The sequence below is a fragment of the Melanotaenia boesemani genome, chromosome 24, assembly GCF_017639745.1.
Source record: "Melanotaenia boesemani isolate fMelBoe1 chromosome 24, fMelBoe1.pri, whole genome shotgun sequence".
In the NCBI taxonomy this organism is placed as follows: domain Eukaryota; kingdom Metazoa; phylum Chordata; class Actinopteri; order Atheriniformes; family Melanotaeniidae; genus Melanotaenia; species Melanotaenia boesemani.
The window spans coordinates 1,690,694-1,718,570 of NC_055705.1; the positions used below are offsets into that span (position 1 = coordinate 1,690,694).

General features: G+C 39.4%; 2 protein-coding genes across 2 annotated transcripts in view; one reads left to right on the forward strand and one right to left on the reverse strand.

Moving 5' to 3' along the window:
* LOC121635318 (T-cell surface glycoprotein CD3 zeta chain-like) lies at positions 1–26,918 on the reverse strand. Its single transcript, XM_041978462.1, has 8 exons — positions 26,743–26,918; positions 9,708–9,805; positions 8,052–8,096; positions 4,654–4,716; positions 2,813–2,845; positions 2,619–2,672; positions 2,468–2,500; positions 1–1,274 (listed from the first exon to the last, which is right to left on the reverse strand). The coding sequence occupies exons 1-8, from the start codon at positions 26,801–26,803 to the stop codon at positions 1,209–1,211; spliced, it is 453 nt and encodes a 150-aa protein (XP_041834396.1). The 5' UTR covers positions 26,804–26,918; the 3' UTR covers positions 1–1,208.
* The window catches only part of LOC121635255 (NLR family CARD domain-containing protein 3-like), a 1,000,352-nt gene that overhangs the window by 733,782 nt on the left and 238,693 nt on the right, over positions 1–27,877 (forward strand). The gene's annotated exons all lie outside the window — the stretch shown is intronic.

Below are 27,877 nucleotides of genomic sequence, written 5' to 3' on the forward strand. Positions count from 1 at the left end.
ATCTATGCAGCCAATCGGATGACTGGATCACTAACTTGACTCAAACTGACTTTTTTTTTTGTGCCAGGAAATAAATGTTTAAATAAACATGTTTTTTAAAAACCACATAAAACTGTTTTTATTGTGTAACTGAAGAATTTTCTAACAGATTTGAGTGGTAATATTTGCTCTCTTTTTTGTGCAGTTTTTTAAATGTGAATTTATTTGACAGTTTTTTTAATTTAGTCATATTCGGCGCTCTGTATATCTGCACCTGTTTTTAAGTTGACTTCCTATTTTACACAAACAGAATGAGCTTTAAGAAACAACAGATATTAGAAACAGATAGAAAAACCAAAATTCTGTGTTTTTATGTTACATTCTAATATTTACACAACAATGAAAGAAAACTTTGAATATCAACTAGATATTAGTTGGCTACTGGTAAAAAATCACATTTTCTTGTCCAGAAAATTTCACCACAATGTCTTAAATGTCTTAAAACCCAATCGTCACATCAAGAAGATGGAACAGTGACAAAATTATCAGAATAGATGGCAATAAAATCTGGTTTGATCACTTAAATAATAACAAACGTTTTCAGATTAATTATTTAAATTAATATATTTCTAAAAGCAAATGACATTTTTATATTTATGGAAATACATTTACATTTAAAGAACTATTTTACTTTAAATGACCCTTTGCGATGTGTTCATTTTTAAATAATGAATTATTAAAGGTACATAACATTGTAATATACTTGATATGAGAAAATATTGAATTAGAATTATCATTAATCAGAAACCTTAAAAACTGGTTGGAGTTCTCACACTAATGTATAATTATTATTTAACAAAAATGTGTTAAGAGAAAACTGCCTGTATTTTTATTGAATAATTTGTACAAGTACACCATAATTAAAAAAAAAAATAAAATGCTTATCAGGGAACTTGGAGAAAAATCTGTAAAAATGCATTCATGTTTATAATATAGTAGTTAAAAAAAATAATTTGGTCTGAGGTCAACCATTTACGCTGACAAAAGAAAATTTACCTTCCAAGTGTTTAAGTTATTGGAAAAATAAGGCCAAAAAGGTATAAAAAGTCAAGTTTCTCTATGATTTTAGACTGAACCTTTTAAATCTTTGAAATAAAACCATATCCAATCCAAGCAAGAAGTTCAGATAAATCCTTTATCCAGCCGAAGTCTGGTTCACCAGCAGATTGTTAGCGAGCAGGAAGCTGCTGCATTTGAAGCTCGTCGTAGGTATCTCTGGAGGCAGAACTCAGACCCTGTGGAGAGTCAATCAGTCAATCAACAAATCCACCAACCAACCCGTGAATCAATCCACTAACTACCCAACAAACCAACTACTTAACAAAACCACAAACCAACTGACAAATCCATCAACCAGCCAACCAATCTAGCAGCAAACCCACTAACTAACCAATCATTTAACCAACCAACCAAACAAACAACAGGTCAATCAATCAATCAATCAATCAATCAATCAATCAATCAATCAATCAATCAATCAATCAATCAATCAACAAACCATCAGACCAACAAAACAACATGTCAACCAACTAACAAACCAACCAACTTACCAGTCAACTAATCCAACTACCAAACCAACCAATCCATTGCGCTACCAACTAGTAAATCCATCAACCAGCTAACTAACCAACTAACCAGTAAATCAATCTACCAACTAACCAGTTTACCAATCCAACAACCAGTCAACCAACCAGTCTACCTATCCACCAACCTATTAATCCAACAACAAACTACCCAATCAACAAACCCAGTCAACAAATCAATCAATCAATCAACAAATCAACAAATCAACCACTAAATCAATTAACCAACTAACCAATCAACCAGTTTACCAATTCAAAAACTAACCAACCAACCAATACATCAAGCAACCAATCAGTCAATTAACCAACCAACCAACAACTAACCAGTTAGCCTATCCACCAACCAACCAACCGACTAACCAACCAATCAACATATCAACCAACTAACCAACTGACCAACCAACCAACGAGTCAATCAGTTAACTAACTAACTAACTAACTAACTAACTAACTAACTAACTAACTAACTAACTAACTAACTAACTAACTAACTAACTAACCAATCAATCAACTACTTAATGAACAAACCAGTTTACCAAGCCAAGGACCAACCAACCAACCAATACATCAAACAACCAATTAGTCAATTAACCAACCAGTCAATCTATCAACAACCAAACCAGTGACAACCCAACCAATCAACCAAACGACCAAGCACTCAACCAACCAACTATTCCAACAAGAAATTACCCAACGAGCTAAACAAATCAACATATCAACCACCTAACCAACCAGTTAACCAGTCCAACAACCAACCAGCCAATGTCTGGAGAGTGGAGATGGACAGGAATGTCCTGAACCAATCAGAGCTGAGATGGTATATGAATAAGATAGTTTCCACTTACCTGATAAATCTGATCTTTCTTTCTCTGACGCTGCTAAAAAACCATTAAAAACAAGCAAATTAATGTTTACTCTTTTTTTAGTATCAGTATTCTGAGGTCTGTTAAGATATTAACAGAAATGCTTCATTTGTCTGGATGTTTAATCACTCACCTCTCTTTTAACAGGAAGCTCTCTGTACTCATCTCCAGGACGTTTCTGGAGGTCCTGAATTTAAAAACAAAAAAGGTAAAACAGAATAACACATTCAATCATCTCTAATAAACATGAAACAAACCAAGTTCAGCAGCCTGCAGGTGTTCAACAAAAGCAGAAAAAATGAAGTAAAAGGAAGAATTTCGTGTTACCGTGTATGTGGAATCGTCAGTCCTCCTGTGGCCCTTTCAGGTGGAACATAACAGAATAAGTCAGCAGACCAGTTTTAATACATCCAGTCCTCCAGTTATCTTAACTATGTGGTTCTCTGATTCATTTTACAGCTTTTTGGACGGACTATTGTTGACCTGAGACCTCTCAGGAGTCTTTGAAGGTTCATTCTTTGGTTATTAAGTTGGTTTATTGTAGAGAACGTTTGGGTTCTTCTGTCTGATTAAAAAGAGGTGGGTTCCTTCACAGTTCATTTTGGTTGATGTGGAGTTCAGTCTAAAGTTGCTTCTCCTGCTTTATTGTGGGTCATGCTGCTTGCGATCTCATAAGTTAAGGAGCTGCCAGTTTGCAGTTTGCTTTTGAAGTTTCCTCAGGACTATGATGGTTTTCCTTCTAGACCTCATCAGCGATAGTAAAGAGGCATATATTTTTACATTCTTTAAAGGTTATCCAAGCACCCCTCTAGACCTAATGGAAGTTTCCAGGTAACACATCTTTTGCATTGTTGTAGTTTTTTTAGGAATGTTTTAACTCTATAAACTCTATAGTCTTTTTTAAAGCTCTCTGACTACAAACGTCAGAGGTGGTGCATTCACACCAGGATAGTCTGCTAGACTCGGTACGATTGGGGACCTGGTTCAGTTGGGGGTGCAACATTCTTCCGTTCATGCTGTACTACTCAAACAAATCAAGCCTTTTAAATAACGTATTCCGCTTCCGGCCAGACATGGTGCTACATCAAGAAATACTGAAGGAGACAAGAACTTGTGTTTCTACCACATAACAGCTAAACATGGAGCTGCATCCTCGGGGTCTTTGGATTGATCAGATTTCTATCAGAACCTTGACCGAGTTCTTCCACGTCTGAGCATGAGACATTTGTCTTGATTTGTTTTTGGTCCACTTGAAGCGAACCGAGATTAACATTAAAAGGCGGAAAGAGTCTGCGTCTCTGATCCAGATCAGAGTTGTTTGCACACTCACAATTCCCCACAGAAGCAGACTTTCTGAGCAAACGGACCAGGACTAGAATCAGAAAAGCCGGCTGAATGCACCCTGACTGCATTCAGTGTGCTCATAGGTTCTGTTTTGGTTTTAAGTTTATGTTCTAAGGACATTCCAGCAGCTTGCTGGCGTTCGTTGAAGGTTTGTGGGGGAATTTTGTTCAAGAATTTTGACTGTTCTTGCTGCATTTTATAGAAAGTGATTATGAGATTATTCTGGATTCTGTATGAGTACTCCAGGGTCTGTTGAGGTTCATCTTATCAGTTTATTGTGACTTCTGCAGATATTTAGGATTTTTTTATGTTTACTCCATCTTTGATAAAAAAAAAATGTGGTGCACAGGTGAACATCTGTCTATATTCATCTAAAGTCGTCCATAAGTACACATTTGTGTGTTGTGTATTTTATCTGTGAGAATATTAAAAGTAATTTAAAAAATAACTTAAATAACTTAAATTTTTTAAATGTCATGATTTTAGGAACCACAGGTTTTTTTGTGTTTTGCTGGTTTCTCTGTTTTTTAGAGAAGCTCCCTTAAGTCTGTTAAGTCTCTCATAACTTGACTGTAGTTACAAGTGTGAATTCTTACAGCATTTACTGGGTCCTTGTGATGCTCCCTGACAATAACTTGCAACAACTTTGTCGGGATGTCTCAGATTTCTGTGTTCTGTTCGGTTCTTTTAGGTTATCTCAGGTTCCAATGGTTCTTCTTGTGTATTTTATGCTCTGAGCTGTTCTATGTAGAATAACTGGAGAACTGGAAACAGCTTTAGTAAAATGTGAAAGTGTTGCTCTCTTGTGACACCAGTGGACTTACTCTTCCTCTCTCAGGGTCTATATTCAGTGGGGCATACCCACTAGTATCCTGGCCAGCCAGACTCTAAAAACAACATCATCATCAGTCACTTTAACAGTATGAATATGTTCATGTTTAGACCATGTCCACACGTACACCAGTATTTTGAAAAATGCAGATTGTTGTCTGTTTGCACAGTGATTGTGCACCACCATCTCTGTGGCTTGCGTCAAAATATCTGCCACTAACTATGTTTCCATGGAAACAGCAATCCTTAGCCAAAACTGTGCTGGAGCTAATTTTGTTAACCTGACCTTTTACATGCATTTATATAAATATATAGTTAATTCTCTCAGACTGCAGGTTTACTGGTGGTTCCCAGAGGTTCTAACTTCAGGAAGCAGATTCCCTCTCTACCTTCCGAACATCTTCAAACTTTCCTTCCTGATAAATCTTATAGAAGGTCTGGCTTGGTGACCCTGATCCACAGGATTGTCCAGGAAGGACGACCATTTGCCATTTGTTCTGATGAAAGTTTTCCTTCATGGTTCTGGTTCTGATTGAGGTTTTCCTCTCCACTGTCTCCTTGTGGAGATCAGGATGGAGGATTGAATCAAAGAGCAGATTTGATCCAATCCGGCTTGCTGATAGCAGTTTGTGTGCATTTGAGTGAAACTCCGCCCAATAAGAAATCAGAGGAGAAGGACCATTGTTTTAATAAAATAAATAACATCAAGCTATTTAGGTTTTTAATAAAACGACTCATTATTAACCTTCAGCCACCCCTCACATAATGGTAGGAGAAATACTGGATTTCATTCCAAACAACAACAATGTGCTGAATTTGGTGAGAAATTCTATGAATCTATATTGCGTTCATCTAAATGTAGCACAGTGGGTAACATTTGGTATGCTAATGCTAACACAATGGGTAACGTTTGTTTTGCTAGATAATGGTAACACAAGGGGTAATGTGTTATGCCAGTTAATACTAACACAACAGATGTTTGTAATGCTAGCCAATGCTAATACAACAGGTAACATTTGTTATGCTAGTTAATGCTATCCCAAGGTGTAGAGTTTTTGCCTTAGTGACCCCCGAAGCCGTGCTCCGCTTAGCCCGCCGATACCCATCAGCTGCTTCTGGAGTCCCACAGGCCAAAAAGTCCCGATAGGACTCCTTCTTCAGCTTGACGGCATCTCTTACTGCGGGTGTCCACCAATGAGTTCGGGGGTTACCGCCACGACAGGCACCGACGAGCTTACGGTCACAGCTGCAGCTCGACAATAGAGGCACGGAACACAGTCCATTCAGACTCAATGTCCCCCGCCTCACACGGGACATGGTTGAAGCTCTGCCGGAGCTGGGAGTTGAAACTCTTTCTGACAGGGGACTCTGCCAGACGTTCCCAGCAGACCCTCACAACATGCTTGGGTCTGCCAGGCCTGACCGGCATCCTCCCCCACCATCTGAGCCAACTCAATACCAGGTGGTGATCAGTTGACAGCTCCGCCTATCTCTTCATCCGAGTGTCCAGAACATGCGGCCGCAAGTCCGACGACATGACTACAAAATCAATCATCCAACTGTGGCCTAGAGTGTCCTGGTGCCAAGTGCCCATGTGGGCACTCTTATGTCTGAACAAGGTGTTCGTTATGGACAGTCCATGACAAGCACAGAAGTCCAACAACAAAACACCACTTGGATTCAGATTAGGGGGGCCGTTCCTCCCGATCACGCCCCTTCAGATTTTGCTGTCACTGCCCACATGAGCATTGAAGTCCCCCAGCAGAACGAGAGAGTCCCCGGAAGGAGTGTTCTCCAACACCCCCTCCAAGGAATTCAAAAAGTGTGGGTACTCTGAACTGCTATTTGGTGCATAAGCACAAACAACAGTCAGGACCCGTCTCCCTACCTAAAGGTGGAGGGAGGCTACCCTTTCGTCCACCGGGGTAAACCCCAATGTACAGGCGCCAAGTCGGGGGGCAATGAGCATGCCCACACCTGCTCGGCGCCTCTCACCGGGAGAAACTCCAGAATGGAAGAGGGTCCAACTCCTCTCAAGGACAGTGGTTCCAGAGCCCAAGCCGTGCGTCGAGGTGAGTCCAACTATATCTAGCTGGAACCGTTCAACCTCGCACACCAGCTCAGGCACCTTCCCCGCCAGAGAGGTGACATTCCACGTCCCTAGAGCTAGCTTTTGCAGCTAGGACCAGACCGCCAGGGTCCCTGCCTCTGGCAGCCGCCCAGCTCACACTGCACCCGACTCCTATGGCCCCTCCGGCAGGTGGTGAGCCCACGGGAGGGGACTGCTAACCCAATGGCAATGTTTTTTAATGCTAGTTAATGCTAACACAATGGTTAATGTTTGTTATGGTAGTTAATGCTAATACAACAGGTAACATTTGTTATGCTAATTAATACTAACACAATGAGTAACATTTGTTAAGCTAAATAATGCTAGCCCAATTGGTAACATTTGTTATGCTAGTTAATGCTAACCCAACAAGTAACGTTTGTTATGCTAGTTAATGCTAACCCAACAAATAACGTTTGTTATGCTGGTTAATGCTAACCCAACAAGTAACGTTTGTTATGCTAGTTAATGCTAACCCAACAAGTAACGTTTGTTATGCTAGTTAATGCTAACCCAACGTGTAATGTTTCATATGTCGGGTTAGTGCTAACATAACAGGTAATGTTTGCTATGCTAGTTATTGATAATGCAACGGGTCACATTTGTTATGCTAGTTACTGCTAACCCAATGGTAATGTTTTTTAATGCTAGTTAATGCTAACCCAACAGTTAATGTTTGCTATGCTAGTTAATGCTAATGCAACGAGTAACGTTCTTTATGCTGATTAATGCTAAAGAGACAAAAGGGGTTGTAGTGTTGCTGAGAATTAAGGACTCATTTAAAACATACAGTAAAATGTAATGTTATTTGCTTTAATCATGCTGTAATGAGAAAATAAAAAGTATTCAGTCAGTAACACAAACAGATCTAAATAAAAAATTAACAGCCTTAGCTAAAGTTTTAAGCTATTTCTTGACCATCTTTTAATAACTTATAACGAGATGAATATTTTGTGTTCCAGATGTCCATTAAGGTGGCCATGTTGGCAGGTACAAGGTCATGAGGCCTCACCACCTCAGGTACAGGAGTAAAATTTGTCTGTACTGATGAACAAAGGTGTTACAACACTTGCTGAGGAGCTGCTACAAAAAAACACTTTTTTAATTTTGCCAGGCTTCTGATTGCTCACCATGGCTTCAGAGGCAGAGCTACATCTTAATTTGGCTCCTGGCAGAGTTTAAATGAAACATCTGTGTTCGTGTGGACATGGATAAAAACAGCTTTTTTCGCTGTCAGGACACAGAAACAGTTTATTGTGTTTGGTTGCTGCAGTAACTCACAGAGTAGAGGCTCTCGTCCGCCACTTTCACTTTGGTTTTGAAAAACTACAGGAAAAAACAAACATGTTGATGATTAGTAAACATATTAGTGATAAAAACTAATCTACTGTAATGGTTCCAGCCCTGAGTCGAGACCAGCAAGTCCTGAGTTAAAATAAATTGTCTAAATTCAGGAATTAGAGTTTAGATCTCAAGTTTAGTCCGACATGCAGAGGAAAAAAAGCAATAAATAATATAATAAAAAGGAATAAAAATAAAAAGACGGGAATAAAAAGGGATACAATTAAATAAAACATTTATTAATAATAAATAAATTAAAATAAATAAAAAACCATATAAAATTAAATGATCATTCAAATAAAGGTAAGTCGGTACTTGGTGGCTTTCTGTTTCTCCGTTTAAGTAATTTTTCACTCAACTTAATGCCATTTATTTGTATTGCCCCATATGAAATAATTTTTATTAATTAAATATTTCTCTTGTATAACTTTAAAATTCCTTTTTCAATTTTATTTAAAGGTCAACGGGTCCCAGGGGACTTATTTATGACCCTTTCAGGTCTCACAAATTCCAGGCCGTTTTATTTTATTGACGTATTTTAACACTCGTAGGTTGCTGTAATTTACTCCTGTTCGGGTCATCGGAGGACAAAAACAACTATATAGAATTACAGATATTTTTTTTTTCCTCAGATCTTCTTCAGTCCTAATAAAAATTTAAACTATGTAATCATTCAAATTATTTTTTAACCCTTTAAATGCCAATTGTCTAACACAAAGTCACTTTTTATACCTCAAAAAACAAAAATTTAGTTTTTTTTTCTATTTGACATGACATATATGTTACACACAGTTTCTGAGACATTTTGCTTCAATTATGGTATAAACTTTGCTCAAAATCCTGTTGAACATGTCTTCTGTCCCCTAATAGATACCCTGAAGCAGAAAACCACAATATAATATTTTTAATGTATCACATGGTAATAAATGGCAGATATCCCCCCAAAAAATGTTAATTTTTTGTTACATTTTGTTAAAGGGCCAAATAAAGACCTCTTATTAAAAAAATTGGACTTTTCTTACCATTTTTTCATGGGTCAGGCCTTAATGGGTTAATAGATTTTGGGTGGTTGGGGGTTTTATGTGAAGATCAGTTTTAGATAAAAATCAAAATTTGTAACAAATTTGATTTTAGATTAATTTTCTATCATCAAAAAACCTTTTTTTTTCATAAAAATAATGACCGTGTTAAGAAATGGGCTTTAAAAGGGTTTAAATAATTTAAAAATGTGAATGATTAAATATTCAATATTTTTGATCAGAACTAAAGATGATTGAAAGAAACGACAGAAAACAAAGTGAAAAAAATATTATTCTGTAAATGTTTTACAGTAGATTTTGGGAGGGGACGTTTTTGTCCTCCGACGACCCGAACGGGAGTAAATTTCAGCGACCTACAAGGGTTAAAATACGTCAATAAAATAAAACAGCCTGGGATTTGTGAGAATAGGCACCAAGGGGTTAAACTTTTTCTGCATAAAGTGTGAGTGATTTCATTTCACACATTTATTAACCATCAGAAGAAGTAGAAAACATTTTAATCAAGTGAAAGGATGTTTAGATTTGCTCCTTCAAAAGTTCGTCTGTGCCAACCAACCTTCTCCTTGATGAACATGCCGGTGATGATGAGGCCGTACAGGCCGAGGAAGCCATCCAGGATGTAGCACAGCTGAGGGTCGTACATGTGCAACGCCTCTGTGGAGGTCAGAGAAAAGACAAACTTCAGCCAGATCTTCAACTGCGGTGCAGTTTTTATGAAATCGCTGCTGCGCAACGAGGCAGTTTGTGCAGCAGTGATGGAGCTCAGTGGTTTCCTCAGCTGCTGCCGAGCTCTCGCTGTGGCTCATGAACTAACAGGTGTGTGCTGGAGTGTGGTTCAGTGTGGGCGTCTATGTTCACGCCAGCATGTGTTCGTAAAACTGAAAGATGCAGCAGAGTCGCTTCTCACTCATAAAACCTCATTACACATTCAAACAGGTCAGAGTTGCTTATCTTCATCTCAAACTTCATGTGACAGACGAATGTGGATTATGTCTGATCCAAACCCATTCAGCACAGAGAACTGGACATCGTGGAGGTGATGTGGTGGGACGACTGTAATGCCTTCAGATGTTAGAAACACTGGAGTCATGAGACCAATAAATTCAAGTCAAGATCAAAACCCAAAGACAACAAGTACTGAGACAGGACCACCGGGTCTAGATCAGGAGTCTGCAACCTTCAGTCAAAGAGCCATTTGCTTTTGCTGCAAACCTCCCAGTTTGCAGCAAAAGCAATTACCTGAGTCTTAAAAATGACTTACAATAATCACAACTGTTAACGTTTTATTGCTTCTTATGTGACCTGACGATAGAAAAAGCCAAACCTGCTCATCATCAGTTCAGAGATCAGCGAGAATCAGCCTCAGGGCTGCAGAGACCATGTTTTTAAAGAGGTTCAAGACCGTTTTAGCTTAACTGAATTTTCTGCTTCTGGCCTTACTCTCTCCTGAACTACCACAAAACCTGCAGCAGTAGTTGAGTCTGGAGACTTAATCCACTTCTTTAAGGTATATTTGTACTTGCCAATGAAGTTCTGAAATGGACTGCAAATAGATTTTGCTAACCACTGCTGACTTCAAACCAAGACGTTCAGGATCAAGACCGGCAGGTTCCCAGTTCATTTATAATGTAAGACCTAAAAAAACGAACCACTGGAGTCGAGTCTAACAAAGTCCAAAAACCTGAGGCATAATGACCAAGATATACTAAAAACTGACAAACAAATGTCAGGACAGAATAATTAAGTCCATAATGAGAACTATCAATGCCAGAGTCGAACCAGGAACTCCTGAGTCCAGACTCACCAATCCTTTGTTTTAAACGAGTCTCAATCTTGAGCAACATATGAGTCCAGACTAACCAGTCCTAAAACACACGAAGTAGCATTGTATTTGGTTCAAGAAAGACGAGCAGTTCATCAGAAAATGAAAATTGGACCAAACTACTGGATTTTCTTCTAATTTCAGTAAAAACCACCAGGTTTTAAATTTACAGATCAAAGTTAAGGATATCATGTTGCTAGAAGTTTGTAAAAACCAAGCAGAGCCTTTTATCCCTGTTCCCATCTGAAATCATCAACCACAGAAAATACAACTAATCATTATCTGTAGCAAGGTTTTTCACAGCTAGCAGCTCAACGTTGTGGTTTGAAGACCTCCTCTCGTCATGAGTTTCCAAGAACGGTCTATCTGTTTTCTATCTGTGACATTATGGGCTTTGATTCGATTGGTTCATCTTCGTGCTCATATCTGTGTTCATACTGACATCAAATAATGAGAGTAATTATTTCAGTTCTCCTCTCCATCCAACAACACCGTGTCTAAAAACCAGGGCACACCATATATCACTACTGAACATGCCACACCTAAAAACCCAACATCAGCTTCCCTGCAACGTCGCCACGGCAACCCTGAAGTAAACATGGCTGGCTTTAAGGGTAATTTGAGCTTCGATGGAACATTGGGTCAGATAAGAGCATATATAAACTGAGTATGAGTACAACAGGAAGTAAGTGTGAGTTTGTGGTTGAGGTGAAGGTTTAATCTAATGACCAGTTTCATGTGAACATGATCGACTGCTGCATACATCGGTAATCTGGGTTTTTACCTTCAGGTTTATTTTTATATCTACTGATGTTTACTGAGAACTAAACATTTAACAATCAATTTAAAATTAAAATTATTTCCTCTTCGTTTAAAGGTGTTACATAGCTTGAAACTTAATGTGAGTGTTGCTCTTACAATGAGTTTAGTTTTAATTTAGTTTATTAGGCCTTACATTAATTAGGTCTAATCAACAGATAATTTGCACTGTAGATGATTGAAGTAATTAATAAGTCTTAGAATTAATAATTATTAGAAAAATTAATTTTCTTAAAGAGAAAAAGTTTCACTAAACATACAAACTAACCTTTGTTTTTATTTTTGTTTTGTTGTCAGTTTACTTTATTAGTTAATTTAGTTTATCATTATTATTAGCACAAAGTTGTCAATTCCCACATTATATTTAAAAAATACAATGCACCGTATCCGTTGATTACTTGTGTCTGCTGTTTTATAGTTAAAATATTTGTATCACATTTAAACTCTTAGCCATAAAAGTAGAATGTCCTTCCTCTTTACAATTTACAAAAATCTTAATAAGTAATTAAAAATAAATAAGTAAAAAGTAAAGATTTAGACCGTTCTTAATCAGACATTTAAAATTTAGAGTCTAATGTGAGTGGGTTCAAAGTTAAGAGAAAATAAAGAACATTTAAAACAAATCTTCAACCTCTACAAACATCCACCATCACAAGTCAGAAGAATAGTAGTAAACATGATAGAAGAATCAGTAGTTTAACTAAATGTATAACTCATGTGAAATTGAGTCAAGACGGAAAAAATGAGCCAGAGGAGTTGAGTCTAACAAAGTCTCACATCAAGTCCTGTGTCAAGGGTTGCAAAGATTTAGTGAAGACCAAAAACCTGAGGCATAATGACCAAGGTACACTAAAAACTGACAAACAAATGTCAGGGCAGAATAATTAAGTCCATAATGAGAACTATCAATGCCAGAGTAAAAATGACAACAGAAAAAAAACTTCAGATACTTTCACAAAAACTCTTGAAGCTCAGTTATTGGTGCAGGTCAGACAAAAAATATAAAAAACTTTCATTACTGATCTTTTTTATTTGTATCATCATTTGAGGATGAAGCTGGGACACAAACTGCTTTTTCACGAAAATTTCGACTCTACGCAGACGACGTTGTATTCTTACTGAAGAATGGTTTTCAGTCCCGAATGTCTCCTTTAGTTATTCTGGTTTCTTCTCCAGCTATAAAGTAAAAATGAACTACTTAAATTCCAGATTCTTTCTCCCTGTGTTTGAAAACATCAATCAGCGTTTATTATATAGAAATTACACTGTAAAAATGTTTTATAATTAGTTAATGTTTTTTGCTGCTGCTGTTCATAAATTTGTTGCAGTGAATAAAAATGTTTGGTTTATTACTGAGACTCAATGTTGGAGATGGCTCATCGATTATTGATGTGAAACATTATTAAAGCCCAATTTTTACCATTTTTATTATGTGTATCTTAATTTATTATTATTATTATCATTATTACTACTTTACAATTATTTATGTCAGTGACAAGTAATTATCATATTTACCATTCAACAGCACACTTTAATAAAGAAAATAAATATAGTTAAATATAAAATTTGCATTCAACACAAAACAAGAAAACTGTTACTTGAATAGGTTTTGTACCTTCATCTGTCTCTTTTTATTAGTTTATAGTAATATCTGACCTGCTCATTTCATTCGAGAGACACTCTGCTCAATAACAGGTTTTCTATTCAGACTGATGAATGGATGATATACTGATTAATTACTCAAAAGCACAATCTGTAAAATAATATTTAACCCAGTTGTGTCTATCATTAGATTTTAGTAATAAAAAAAAAATCAATTGGTCAATTTCACCAGCCTAATATTAGAGAACATGAAGAAAGTTTTTAAATAAACGTTTTCTTTATTTCCAAACTTAAAACGTTATAGTTGTGCTTAATTGTTTTTTAATGTTCTGTTTAATGAATGACCTGAATATTTTGCAATAAAAAAAAAAAAACATTAGTAAATGTTCTGTAAATTTGTTTTTTCTCTTTCACTGAGGTTCTTGCAGCACTTTGGCTGGATGTAAGGTTATGAATATATTGTGTTTTATTGATCACACTGTGCAGCATTACGCCTGCTATGTTTGCTTCTTCTACAGAGAAAATAACCAAATTTAGCACAGAGGAGTTGTTTCCACTGAAACAGCATTAAAATAAATCAGAATGACTGAAAGTGACCAGTTGTAAACACAGAGGGAAAAAGATCAGCCATGTTTTTATCAGAAAATCCCTGACTCATCGCTGACTGGTTTCCAGTGACTAAGCTGCAGATTTTTCCATTCAGGAGTGTCCTTGAACACAACATGCCTCTTGCCTTTAAACGCAGCAAACAAAACCAAGAAATGAAAACATAATTGTCAACGTTTACAGTAAGCTGCAGCGTGGAGGTGGAAACAGCCGTTTTACCTTGACGTCAGTGTCTTCATCGTTTTCTTTCACCGTGCTGTTTAAAATGTGATCAGAATGGTGTGGAGTGGAAACAGAACGGCTCATTTAAGAGATTATTAGTCTATTTAACACCTGGTGCTTCAAAGGCTCAGAGAATGGCAGCAGTTTCCTGAATGAAAGTACAGAAATAACCAGAACTCATCCTGCTTTGCAGCACAAGGTACAGTAGTCTGATATGTCATGTAATGTCCTCAAAAACAGTTAAAAATGAGCTGAAATCTTCTCTCACTTCCATGAAGAGGATGCAAGATGTGTCTTTCTCTCTAGTTCCTTGAGTGGGCCCATTTTCAGGACAAAACGTGTATCTTAGGATTAGCTGTTAGTGAATACATCAGGCAACTGAAACCAAGTATGGAGGAATGGGAGGTGAAACCATCATGGAGGGATAAATCCCTGTATGACATGGACCACTGACAGACCAAAGAAGTGGAAGTCCTACCAGCGTCTAGAGAAGACTGGTACAAAGAGGTTCTGATCATGGCGGTGCAGGAACAGGAACAGGAAGAGGAAGTGAGCATAAGAACGATACCTCGGGGTCTACCACACCAGACGGGGTCCTAGCTGTTGACTTGAGACAGGCTGGTGCCTACATGAGACACCATAACCAGGCCGGAAGCACCAAGTTCTGGCAAAGATGATAGAGAAACACAGAGATCCAGGGACTTACAGATCCAGACTGATAGCATCCAGGGTGATAGCCCCCTCCCCCTCCACGGTGGAGTGGTAGCCTTGTGGTTACAGAGGTGGGCTTGGGTTGGAGAACCTGGGTTCAAGTCCTCGAGCTGGCAACTAAGGTAGACCACAGTGGTCCCCTGAGCAAGGCCCTTAACCCCCAACTGCTCCCTGGGTGCTGGAATCTGGCAGCACACTGCTCCCAGCAACCAGACTGGGTTAAATACAGAGAAGGAATTTCCCAGCTGCGATTAATAAAGTAGAATAATCAGCTGATGTTACAGTACGGTCATCAGCAGACGCTTTTATCCAAAGCAAATCACAGTGGTTAGGGGGGAGGGTTAGGACACAACAGAGAGGTGTTACTGTTCGTTACCGTGGGAAATCGAACTCTGGTCACATGGAAGACAGATGCTCCGCCAACCAGATGTGCTGCATCTGGTACTGGACCAGCCAAGAAAATAGATCTAGGGCTGACTTTCAGTCGATGTCAATGAGGTAGCTGCTCTGCTACATACGAATCCCTGACCCAAAATCAGGCCGTCGGTAACACACCATCAGGAGGGTGAAACTAACCTGTCTCACAATGTACCAGATCCTGAGTGGCTTCAAGAAGATGTGACATGAGAACCTGAGAAAACACCAAGAGGGGAGTGAAGGCAACCGTTGTGCCAGTGGTAATGGGAGCAGACGGGGTCATGATTTCTGAACTGGGAGAATCCCAGAAATGCTAGGAGTGCTAGGAACATTTAGGACACCAGCCAGGACTCTGTAGACAAGCCCAGCTGGAATGAAGGGCCATCGCCTACATAGAGGGGTCACAGTGAAGCAAACCATTCACAGTGAAGATAATAAACTCCTACAAAGACTTGAACTATTTACTGGTTACCCTTCAGGAGTCTACCTATCACAGTGATCAGATAACACAATGATTTCAAAGCACTGTAAAAAAACGGAAAAAAACAAGGTCACTCGAAAGCGCAGCTTCGATACTCCTCTTTAGTTTGATGTCGATAAACCACATAAAACTGGAGATATAGTTTCAGTTCCATAGACCAGAAACAGCATACACAGAGCAGCATACAAGTGGGATGGACACATATATTTGTTCAGTGTTTAAAGTTTAGTTTTCCCAGAGACAGACTCAGCCCACAGTTTGGTTGCTATAACCTCACTGGAAGCTCCGCCCAACCATCTGATGTCAGACTGTTATTATAAAGGTCCATTTAGAATAGAACTTTATTTTTCATTGCAACCAATGCAATGAAACTGATGACAACACAATAATTAATCATTAATAAACTTCCTGTGGTGTGGAAGTTACCAGCCACTGACACATATAAGAATGCATGAAAATTCAGATCCAAAGACAGAAACGTGTTAAAACAGGAACACCACAGGGTTTCGTCTTCGGCCCACTTCTTCTTAGAGCCTAGGGCTCATAGTTCAGCACAACATCTTTGTTCTCATCCTTCACTGAAATGGACAACATCTGTTAAGATGTTTTTAATCAGTTTTATCTCTGATTCTCTACAATGACCATCTAGAGTTAAATAGTCTGTGAAAGATTTTTCTTTTTTGCCTCATTTTCAGTCCAGTTCTTGACCATTTTCAAAGGATCAATCATTCCAGCATAAAAAGGCTCCTAACTCAAGGGATGATCTGTATGAGTGTGTTATGTTGTCGGGCCGCTGCTAGCCCCTAAACACACACCCCCAAAAATAAGGTTTCCATGTTTACCAGTGTTTCTCACTATTAACCCTCAAGCATCAATTTAATTTACATCCGACTTAAGTCAAAAAATTTTGTTTTCCAAAGAACTAATATAAAACTTTTTAGATACGTATTTTTTATAAATGTTCTGAAAAACGTCCATCCATCCATACATCCATCCATCCATCCATCCATGCATCCATCCATCCATGCATCCATCCATGCATCCTTCCATCCATCCATCCATCCTTTTATCCATCCATACATCCATCCATCCATCCATGCATCCTTCCATCCATCCATCCATCCATCCTTTTATCCATCCATCCATCCATCCATGCATTCTTCCATCCATCCTTCCATCCATCCATCCATCCATCCTTCCATCCATCCATCCATCCATCCATCCATCCATGCATTCTTCCATCCATCCTTCCATCCATCCATCCATCCATCCATCCATCCATCCATCCATCCTTCCATCCATCCATGCATTCTTCCATCCATCCTTCCATCCATCCATCCATCCAGGGATGATGGATAGGTGCAGATGCCACCTCATCTGGCTCCTCCCGATGTGGAGGAGCAGCGACTCTACTCCCTTAGAGGTAGGTAGAGCCCGGCCATCCTGCACAGAAAACTCATTTCGGACGCTTGTATTCGTGATCTTGTTCTTTCGGTCACTACCAACAGCTCATGACCATAGGTGAGGGTAGGAACGTAGATCAACCGGTAAATCGAGAGCTTTGCCTTTTGGCTCAGCTCCTTCTTCACCACGACAGACCGATGCAGAGTCCACATCACTGCAGATGCCTATTGCAGACTCGGAGAAAACTATGGGCTCAATATTAAGCCATAAATATGTTGCAGTTGTAAATCAGCTGGTCTCCCTGTAAAAACAATCTGCCTGAAAAATTCAAGTTTGCACATATGCAGAAAGGATCTGTGTGGCTGGAAAATGATTTGTATTTGTGAAAACAAAAATAAAGTTCTTTTGTAAAAACTCTGTTCACAGATGCAAAGCACAGAACTGCATCGAGACGCTGAAGTTGTGGTTGTGAATTTTGTCCATATCTTTACACTTCTATCTGATTGGACGGTGACAATTCAAACTATCAAACAATTAAATTAAAAGTTGAATTATAAACTTTATCAACTGACTTTTTATTGGAGAATTTTTCCATTTACACCAATGCAGAAAAATGACGGCCAGATTGGGAGATAAAATTTCCCCAACTGGACAAAAATGTCCACAATGATGCCCCAAAGTTTAATGTTCAAAGTAGAGTTTCACCAGCAGCAGCTTCACCACAGCACTGTAAAAAATCCCAGTAAGATAACCAGTAAGATCAACAGTGCTACAAACAAATAAAAACCACCACTGTACATGACCACTCTGACATTTACAGACGCTCTGCGATTGGCTGGCAGTGAAGGAGGTTGTTCTGTTCTGGTTTTCCATTGGTGTAGAAAGAGGACGAAGTGGAGGACAGAAGAAGAAGAGTCAGGACTAAAAACTGTCTACAGCAGAGGAACAGGATCTGAAATCCAGCAAAGACCTGGGGTGTGTCCCAATCCGCGTACTTCTATACTTCCAACACTACATTTAGGTGCTTAGAGAGCTGACACAGAAACGTCAGTAAAAACACTGAAAGTACCCGGATGCTGCCCAAAACTCGGCCAAAAATCTAGTGTGAAACGATGGACACTACACGCACTAAACGGACGCCATCTTGTTGACGTAGCAGAAGGGGCGGGTCTTTCAGCCAGTTTTTCAGAGCTGAATAATGGTGGTACCGACTCAGGCGGAGGCTATTTTCTACTGTTTGTAAGTATGAAGTTATTTGATCGTAATTCTAATATAAACTGCAGCATGCTTCTTATCTCTTCTATCCCTGATGACAGTTATGGATCTGATCATTTGCTGGAGGCTGCAGTAGAGTTAGCAACGTAAATGTTAGCAGTTTTATAGCCGATTTCGTGGATGTAGATGGGCTATAAGTGTTAAAAATGATTAATGCTATAGGTTCCATATTGATTGTTGAACCTCCAGATTAAGCACTGCGGGGTCTCTGGCGTAAACGAAATGGTCCTTTATCTGAAAACTGGTTAGGAAACACCGCTGGTTAAAGAACCGGCCCGTTTCCATGGTACTGCTGACTAAGCCGTAGCTGATTGTACATCACTTTAGATAAGAGTTTGCAAAGTACTCATAAACTACATATATATAATAATGTTTGTTTTTATATAAACTGCCATTGTGTGTTCACTGTAGGTCACTGTGGCATCGAACCACCGAGCCAGCAGTGGCACTGAGGCATTTACCACCTGCGGGCTAGGACGCTGCTGTGGAGAAGAAGAGGCAGCAAGAGAGAAATGTTTTAATAAAAATTTTAAATAAAATGTTTTCTGCATCCCTGTTTTAGCGTCTTCATTACTGCGTTTCATTTTTTAAATGATGGTTTCTAGTATAATCGGTTTCCTGTTGCAGACGTGAACGGTATCAGTATAAACACCAATGAAAACAGATGTATAATGTAAAGTACTTTAATTCAGTTAAGATATCTTTTTTTTTTTATTTAAAAGCTGTTTTATTAGTATTTTACACTTTATACTAACAAGTATGGGGGAGACATGCAAAGACACATGAACGTGTGCTGATGGTTTCTATTGTTATCTACTGAGATAGATTAATACAGTGGAGGCCACGGTTCTTTGTTTCACTAATGAGGCCTTTTAAAAGGCATTTGATAGCATAAAAGTATGATGACATGCAAACACGTATGTTAATGTAATTTTGGAAGAACTTGGATGGATTGTCCTAAAAAACGTATATTAACGGAGCGGCGCTGCTATTAGGCAGCATGTAGGAGGTCATATACCTTAAAATAAATAAGCAGACGTTCTAATTCATGTTCAGCCCGAGGAGGGTCCTGTGTTGGATGCGACAAAGTTTACAGGTGGGGTTAAGTAAGCAGTAAACGAAGTAAAACCAAGTTTACAGGTGGGGTTAAGTAAGGAGTAAACAAAGTAAAACCAAGTTTACAGGTGGGGTTAAGTAAGGAGTAAACAAAGTAAAACCAAGTTTACAGGTGGGGTTAAGTAAGGAGTAAACGAAGTAAAACCAAGTTTACAGGTGGGGTTAAATAAGGAGTAAACAAAGTAAAATCAAGTTTACAGGTGGGGTTAAGTAAGGAGTAAACAAAGTAAAACCAAGTTTACAGGTGGGGTTAAGTAAGGAGTAAACGAAGTAAAACCAAGTTTACAGGTGGGGTTAAATAAGGAGTAAACAAAGTAAAACCAAGTTTACAGGTGGGGTTAAATAAGGAGTAAACAAAGTAAAATCAAGTTTACAGGTGGGGTTAAGTAAGGAGTAAACAAAGTAAAACCAAGTTTACAGGTGGGGTTAAGTAAGGAGTAAACGAAGTAAAACCAAGTTTACAGGTGGGGTTAAGTAAGGAGAAAACGAAGTAAAACCAAGTTTACAGGTGGGGTTAAATAAGGAGTAAACAAAGTAAAACCAAGTTTACAGGTGGGGTTAAATAAGGAGTAAACAAAGTAAAATCAAGTTTACAGGTGGGGTTAAGTAAGGAGTAAACAAAGTAAAACCAAGTTTACAGGTGGGGTTAAGTAAGGAGTAAACGAAGTAAAACCAAGTTTACAGGTGGGGTTAAATAAGGAGTAAACAAAGTAAAACCAAGTTTACAGGTGGGGTTAAATAAGGAGTAAACAAAGTAAAATCAAGTTTACAGGTGGGGTTAAGTAAGGAGTAAACAAAGTAAAACCAAGTTTACAGGTGGGGTTAAGTAAGGAGTAAACGAAGTAAAACCAAGTTTACAGGTGGGGTTAAGTAAGGAGAAAACGAAGTAAAACCAAGTTTACAGGTGGGGTTATTTAAGGAGTAAACGAAGTAAAACCAAGTTTACAGGTGGGGTTAAGTAAGGAGAAAACGAAGTAAAACCAAGTTTACAGGTGGGGTTATTTAAGGAGTAAACGAAGTAAAACCAAGTTTACAGGTGGGGTTAAATAAGGAGTAAACAAAGTAAAATCAAGTTTACAGGTGGGGTTAAGTAAGGAGTAAACAAAGTAAAACCAAGTTTACAGGTGGGGTTAAGTAAGGAGTAAACGAAGTAAAACCAAGTTTACAGGTGGGGTTAAGTAAGGAGAAAACGAAGTAAAACCAAGTTTACAGGTGGGGTTATTTAAGGAGTAAACGAAGTAAAACCAAGTTTACAGGTGGGGTTAAGTAAGGAGAAAACGAAGTAAAACCAAGTTTACAGGTGGGGTTATTTAAGGAGTAAACGAAGTAAAACCAAGTTTACAGGTGGGGTTAAGTAAGGAGTAAACGAAGTAAAACCAAGTTTACAGGTGGGGTTAAGTAAGGAGTAAACGAAGTAAAACCAAGTTTACAGGTGGGGTTAAGTAAGGAGTAAACAAAGTAAAATCAAGTTTACAGGTGGGGTTAAGTAAGGAGTAAACAAAGTAAAACCAAGTTTACAGGTGGGGTTAAGTATGGAGTAAACGAAGTAAAACCAAGTTTACAGGTGGGGTTAAGTAAGGAGAAAACAAAGTCAAACCAAGTTTACAGGTGGGGTTAAGTAAGGAGTAAACAGAGTAAAACCAAGTTTACAGGTGGGGTTAAGTAAGGAGTAAACAAAGTAAAACCAAGTTTACAGGTGGGGTTAAGTAAGGAGTAAACAAAGTAAAACCAAGTTTACAGGTGGGGTTAAGTATGGAGTAAACGAAGTAAAACCAAGTTTACAGGTGGGGTTAAGTAAGGAGTAAACAAAGTAAAACCAAGTTTACAGGTGGGGTTAAGTAAGGAGTAAACAAAGTAAAATCAAGAGTTGGAAATTCATTCTGTAAATTAAGGCAGCAGAAGAATCACCGTCAAAAGCTGGTACGTCACTATCGGTAAGTTCAGAACGTTAGTGCTCAATTTGGATCAGCACTTACCCACGATCGTGTCACTACACACTGCCTACACACTACCTACACACTACACACTACCTACACACTACCTTCCACTGCACTCATGTAAGTTCACGGTTTGAGACACACTCCTGGAGCTCTTCTGATCCCATCGAACATCCAGTCAGAATAAAATTCATCGTGTAAACATGTCAGCTGATCCGATCGGCCTTGATAGGAAAGAATTCCAAGCAGATGGCGATCGGATCAGGAGGGAAACACAAGCACGTCCACACTGATGGTCTCTGTGGTGGATGTCGTCTCTGAGAATGTTGAACCGCATGAGGGTTTCAGGGAAGACTTGAAAAATGGCGGCAACACAGAACAGGACTACGTTTTTATTAAAACTACGAGTCAGCTGGGACCAGGTCCAGTCACACAGATTAAGTATCAGTCCATGAAGGATGGGTCCTCCCCAGAACCAGGACCTCACCAGGTCCGATGGAGGGATGGATCCTCCCCAGAACCAGGATCTCACCAGGTCCGATGGAGGAACGGGTTCTCTCCAGAACCAGGACCTCACCAGGTCCGACGGAGGGATGGATTCTCCCCAGAACCAGACCTCAACATTACTGAAGCAGTGGGGGATCTTCTGGACAGAGAATGGAACAAGAGAAGATCTCTGGAAAGTCTTTCAAGACGTCTGGAGACCTTTTCCTGAAAGACTGAAAGAAATGACAGAACGTTCCAGACCGGGATGAAGATTAAAGATCCCGACTTTCAGCTGCTTAGAATCTGTTTTGGACTCAGACTGTATCATTTATGCTTCAACAAGTATTAAACACGAGGATTACGCAACTCTGAAGTAACGTTGACATAATTAGTCGAAGTTGGGAAACGCTTGACATTTTGAGTGATGCTGATCCAGAGATAAGTCAGAGCAGCATTTATCTGTTCATGACCGTCCTCTCAGCTGGATGATAACGCTACGATGGCTCCGATATGAAAAGATTACAGTCATGAAGATTTAAAAGAAACGGTGCTGCACGTCAGCAGCCTGAGAAAACATGAAATATGCTCTGAATGTTTCTGTGGTTTCACAGTTGGCAGTTTACCCCTCAACACCTGAGCCTGAATCCAGGACGCCGCCACGTGAAAGCACCGTTTCTGCTCAGCTTCACCTCTTTGCACCACATCAGTTCCCTCCATCTTTTTATCAAACATGGCTGCCAGGCTGATCAACACAAGCAGCAGCCATGCAGCTCGTTCCTGGTCGTTTCTGGTCCTTTATCAGGAGAAGCAGCCCGGCTCGGTGTGGGGAAGATATTTCTGCCACAGCCACAGAGCTGCTTCCTGAGCCAGGGTTGCCCTCTGTGGTCAGCTTCACACATCCAGGCCTGCAGCATCCCCTCCACACCTCGCACTCGCCCCACGTCCAGAAGAAAAAATGCTACGCCCCTCCAGATGGAGCCAACATGTCCACTTTGGAGACCTCGTCTGTACAAGCGATCACGTTCACACATGGAATCTGCATCGGTATTAACCTGAAAATGTTTGCTTGGTTTAGGCAGACCTGGAGCTTTTTCATGTGTCTTCATTAATTCTTCACTAGCAACAGAAAAACTAACAACTCTGCTTTTACTGGGACGAAGCTGCTGGTCTGGTTAAATCTGCCTAATCGTACCGCGTCATCAGCAGAAAAACATCTGTTTACCGATGAATAAACTCCCTGATTTTTACATTTAGAAGAAAGAAGTTACAGCTGAGCTTTTACGCAGTTTGAAGGCGTCCAAACTTTCTGGATGTTATTGTTTTCTTTAACTATGGAAGCTTTAAGTGAACATTTTTAATTATACTTCTTGTTTATTTAAAATTGGACTGATTATTTTATGTAGTTTGGATTTTTTCTTTTTATTATACTTTCCATACCCCATCATTTATTTAAACATTGTTTTAAAACTAGTATAAAAAAATATTTTTTTTCCTCCTCTTCTTATTTTTATCTTTATTATTATTATTATTATTATTATTATTATTATTATAGCGCCATCATCACTTAACAAAACACGAAACTAAATCCTCCACGACCGGTTAAAAGACGCTGGCTGCCTAACTTTTCCTTTTAAAAGCATATTTTTGTTAAAAGTAATGCTCAGTTTAATGTTGAGTAGTTCAGGTTTTTCTAAAGATGGAAACACTGAAGATACGAGGGCTAAAAATCCGCCTCCGATGAGCTGCTGCCAAGACGTTTTCTCATGAAGTTTATTCACCAAAGACAAACTCACCGAGTTTCTTCCTCCACATTTACAGCAGCGCTTGTTTTAATAATGCACCTGTAAATAAACCGGTAGAATTTAACGTGTATGCTGGTCCACACTGGTCCATGCTGGTCCATGCTGGTCCACGCTGGTCCATACTAGTCCATACTGGTCCACGCTGGTCCATGCTGGTCCATACTAGTCCATACTGGTCCACGCTGGTCCATGCTGGTCCACGCTGGTATCTATTGAACTGTTGCTGGTTTAAACTGGAATTTAAGCTCTAAACATCGTGTAGTTTATATAACAGGTTGACTTAGTTGGTTTAAAGGTAACTTTGTTCTTTAAACTGGTATTCAGTGTCTTTTTGTTAGTTTAACTGGTTTCTTTGATGGTCCACATTTTGATCCGTTTCAACAGGTGCATCCATTTCCAAACCAACCTGATTGGTGGAAATTCGGACGTATTTAGGCTTAGTTAGTTTTCTTCGGTCCTCTCGGATCAGGCAGACGTGGTACTAAAGCCAGGACTGGGTCTGACGTGGGCTGAGACGGGTCCTGTGTGGACCAAATGCCACAAACAGCAGCTGAGAAGCAGGTGTTGGGAGGGACCAGATGTGGTCCAGGACATACAGGTGTGAACCAGGACATACAGATGTGGCCCAGGACATACAGATGTGAACCAGGACATACAGATGTGAACCACGACACACAGATGTGAACTAGGACATACAGATGTGGCCCAGGACATACAGATGTGGCCCAGGACATACAGATGTGAACTAGGACATACAGATGTGGCCCAGGACATACAGATGTGAACTAGGACATACAGATGTGGACCAGGACATACAGATGTGACCGGGACATACAGATGTGAACTAGGACATACAGATAGGACCCAGGACATACAGATGTGACCCAGGACATACAGATGTGAACTAGGACATACAGATGTGGCCCAGGACATACAGATGTGAACTAGGACATACAGATGTGGACCAGGACATACAGATGTGGCCCAGGACATACAGATGTGGACCGGGACATACAGATGTGGACCGGGACATACAGATGTGAACTAGGACATACAGATGTGGACCTGGACATACAGATGTGGACCAGGACATACAGATGTGGCCCAGGACATACAGATGTGACCCAGGACATACAGATGTGGCCCAGGACATACAGATGTGACCTAGGACATACAGATGTGGACCAGGACATACAGATGTGAACTAGGACATACAGATGTGGACCGGGACATACAGATGTGGCCCAGGACATACAGATGTGGACCGGGACATACAGATGTGGCCCAGGACATACAGATGTGGACCGGGACATACAGATGTGGACCAGGACAGAAGAAACTGGAAGTTGTGTTTTCTCCTACAAATTTCAAGTCTTAAGTGACTAATGAAAGCGGCTGACTTGTGACTTGTGACTCGTGACTTGTTTTAAGACTTCTGCTGGTTTAAACTTGATTTAAAGGCTCTCAGCTGTCATTTGATGCGTTTCAACAGTTGTTTTAATGTTTATTCCGGTATTTACCGCTGACTTTAAGATGAGGTGGTTCTTGTTCTCTTTTGAATGGATTTATATTCAGCATTTACCAGGTTAAGCCACCAAAAACAAATCTGACGTAACAAATACACCAACACACGTTGTCTTTGGCTGCGTAACCTGAAATTCAGTGTTAACGTTTGGTTTCTACAAGACTTCGAAATCCATGATGGTTTAAATGCTCAAACTGGTTTGAACTGGTATTCACTTCCCGTCATATTGGCTGATTTCAGCAGGTGTTGATGGTCTAATTTAGAGTGTTTTAATTTTTTCTTTAATGGATAAAATTTAAATTCAGTGTCGGAAGGTTTTGTTAATTTAATGCTTTAAAAGCCAGATAATTAAAACTTCTCAAAACATATTGAGCACATTAAAATTGTGTTTAACAGCTGCAGCTCCTAAACATCTAACCTTTGTTTACCCGTGTTAGTTAGTAGCAGGTAGTAGGTAGTACTAGGTAGTAGGTATTAGCAGGTAGTAGGTATAGGTATTAGCGGGTAGTAGGTAGTAGTAGGTAGTAGTAGTAGGTAGTAGTAGAAGTAAAGCGGTCCTGTTATGTCCATTTTAATTTAGTGAATTTTAAAGGATAAATAGTCTTGTTGTCTCGTCTTTCTTCCAGGCTTGTGACTCACAGATGTTTCGCGGTAAAACCCACAACTAAATACGAGAGTTTGACAAGATGGAAAAAATCTTTAACAGTGCACTTTTTGTAGCAGAATAACATGTTTGTGTTTAAAAATAAAACATTAACAAGATAAAACGGGGTTACATTCAGATGAAAGCCGGCTTTGTCTTTTTAGTTTGGAAATAATCCACATTTAAACATTTAACCAAAGTTTGAATGTTAGCTGAAAGATGCGAAAAGCTTTGTGAGCCGGAGGGAGAAAGAAATGCAGTTAAACCTAAAGAAATGTTGACGGTAACTTTTCAGATTAGCTGAGACCTGAAATGTGGCCGCTGGAACCCTCACGCACTTTTTTCATTTTCTGCTTGAGTTTTTCTCTACAAGAATTTAAAAACAAGATGATTTTTAAAACTATCTTTAAAACTACAGAACATAAAGCTTTAGTTTGTTTTCTCCATTTTCAGGGTTACAACTTTGAGCTCTTAAAAGTCTCCTTATCTGCAGGATCATCAACGGATGCATATTTTTAAAGATTTTTTGTAGTTTTGTAAAAAAAAAGTATTTTTTATAAACAAACTAAATATAGTTTGTAATCCAGAACCAGCATAAATGTTAAAATATTGCCAGTAATTGTGTTTCTTTAAACTCTTTTCTAAAAGGCACCAGTCTAGTTGTGAATCTCTTTCTGCTGATTTCGTGGAGCCAAACCTTTCCTCGTGTGTGGTGAGTCTTACCGGCTGAGGGAAGCACCGAGGCGAAGACCACCAGGCCAGACAGCCACTTCTGGAGCTCCATCCCAGCAAACGCAGCGTTTCTTCAGCCTGGTTCGAGCAGCAAAGCGACCAGTGAAGGTTGCGTCTTCCTTTGAGAAGCTGAGCGAAGCAGGAAGTGGTGAAGAGCTGCTTAGAAAACCTTTCTCCCACACACCAACACACGGAAACACACTCAGCTTCAGCGTCTCTTTGTTTAGTTGTTTTTGCTGTTCAGGCTGTTACTGAGGACAAATCTTAAAAATCTTTCTGCCTGCTTCTCAGTTTCTAGCAGCTTTCGTGTCGGTGGTGTAGCACAGATGTTTAATGGGTTTGTTTATCTCAGAAAACTGAATATTTTAAGAAGCAGGAAAATATTTAGCTACTTAAAGATCAGCAAACGTTTTGTTTCTGCAGCTGGATTCATACTCGTGTAAACTTACTGCACTTTCAGTGTTCCTCTGTGTCCTCGTAGCTTTCAGCCGTTTCATTAACCAGTCCCCTCAATCACTGTGGAAGAGTTTCAACCTTCTCCTCTTCATGCGTCTTCTTCCTGCACAACGCTCACATTCATCCAACATTTTCACCACAAATTCTGCCTTTATTTTTTCTACCTGTGACTCTGCAAGATGAACAGAGTCAGTAAAAGTGTTTAAAACATCCTCCTGTTCTCCTGTAACTTTGCCTGAACATTGTTTCAGGCTTTAAGAGCCTGATAAAGACACAGAGGTAAAAAAGAAAAGTACCAAACCAACATGAAACCTGGTGGAGTCGAGATGGAGCAGCCAGGGTGTAGCCGAGCATGACGACCGTAGTTTATTCAGTATTCAGCTGTAGGAAACTGGAAAAAACAGCAGAGAAAAGTAAAACTTTTGGTAGCGAACGTCAGCTTTTCAGTCTTTGTAGTTTGAGGTAAATGACTGCTTTAGTGCTGTAACAACAAAACTTTAACCCCGTAAACATGGAACCAAGTGTTTGCTTGATTATTTATTATAACAATATTTCTGGGAAATAAATCTGGCATCAGCTCACACCATCAGAAGGTCCTGGATTATTCTGGGAGGGGAATCCAATCGTTTACTCACCCCACTTCCACTCACATAGTCCTGGGGACTAGAGT

Coding starts and splice junctions, on each gene's coding strand:
- LOC121635318 (XM_041978462.1), bottom strand. CDS start 26,803: ATGGAGCTCCAGAAGTGGCTGTCTGGCCTGGTGGTCTTCGCCTCGGTG. Junction 4,717..8,051: donor CGGACGAGAGCCTCTACTCT/GTGAGTTACTGC, acceptor TGTTGTTTTTAG/AGTCTGGCTGGCCAGGATAC. Junction 2,673..2,812: donor CTGACGATTCCACATACACG/GTAACACGAAAT, acceptor TTTTAAATTCAG/GACCTCCAGAAACGTCCTGG.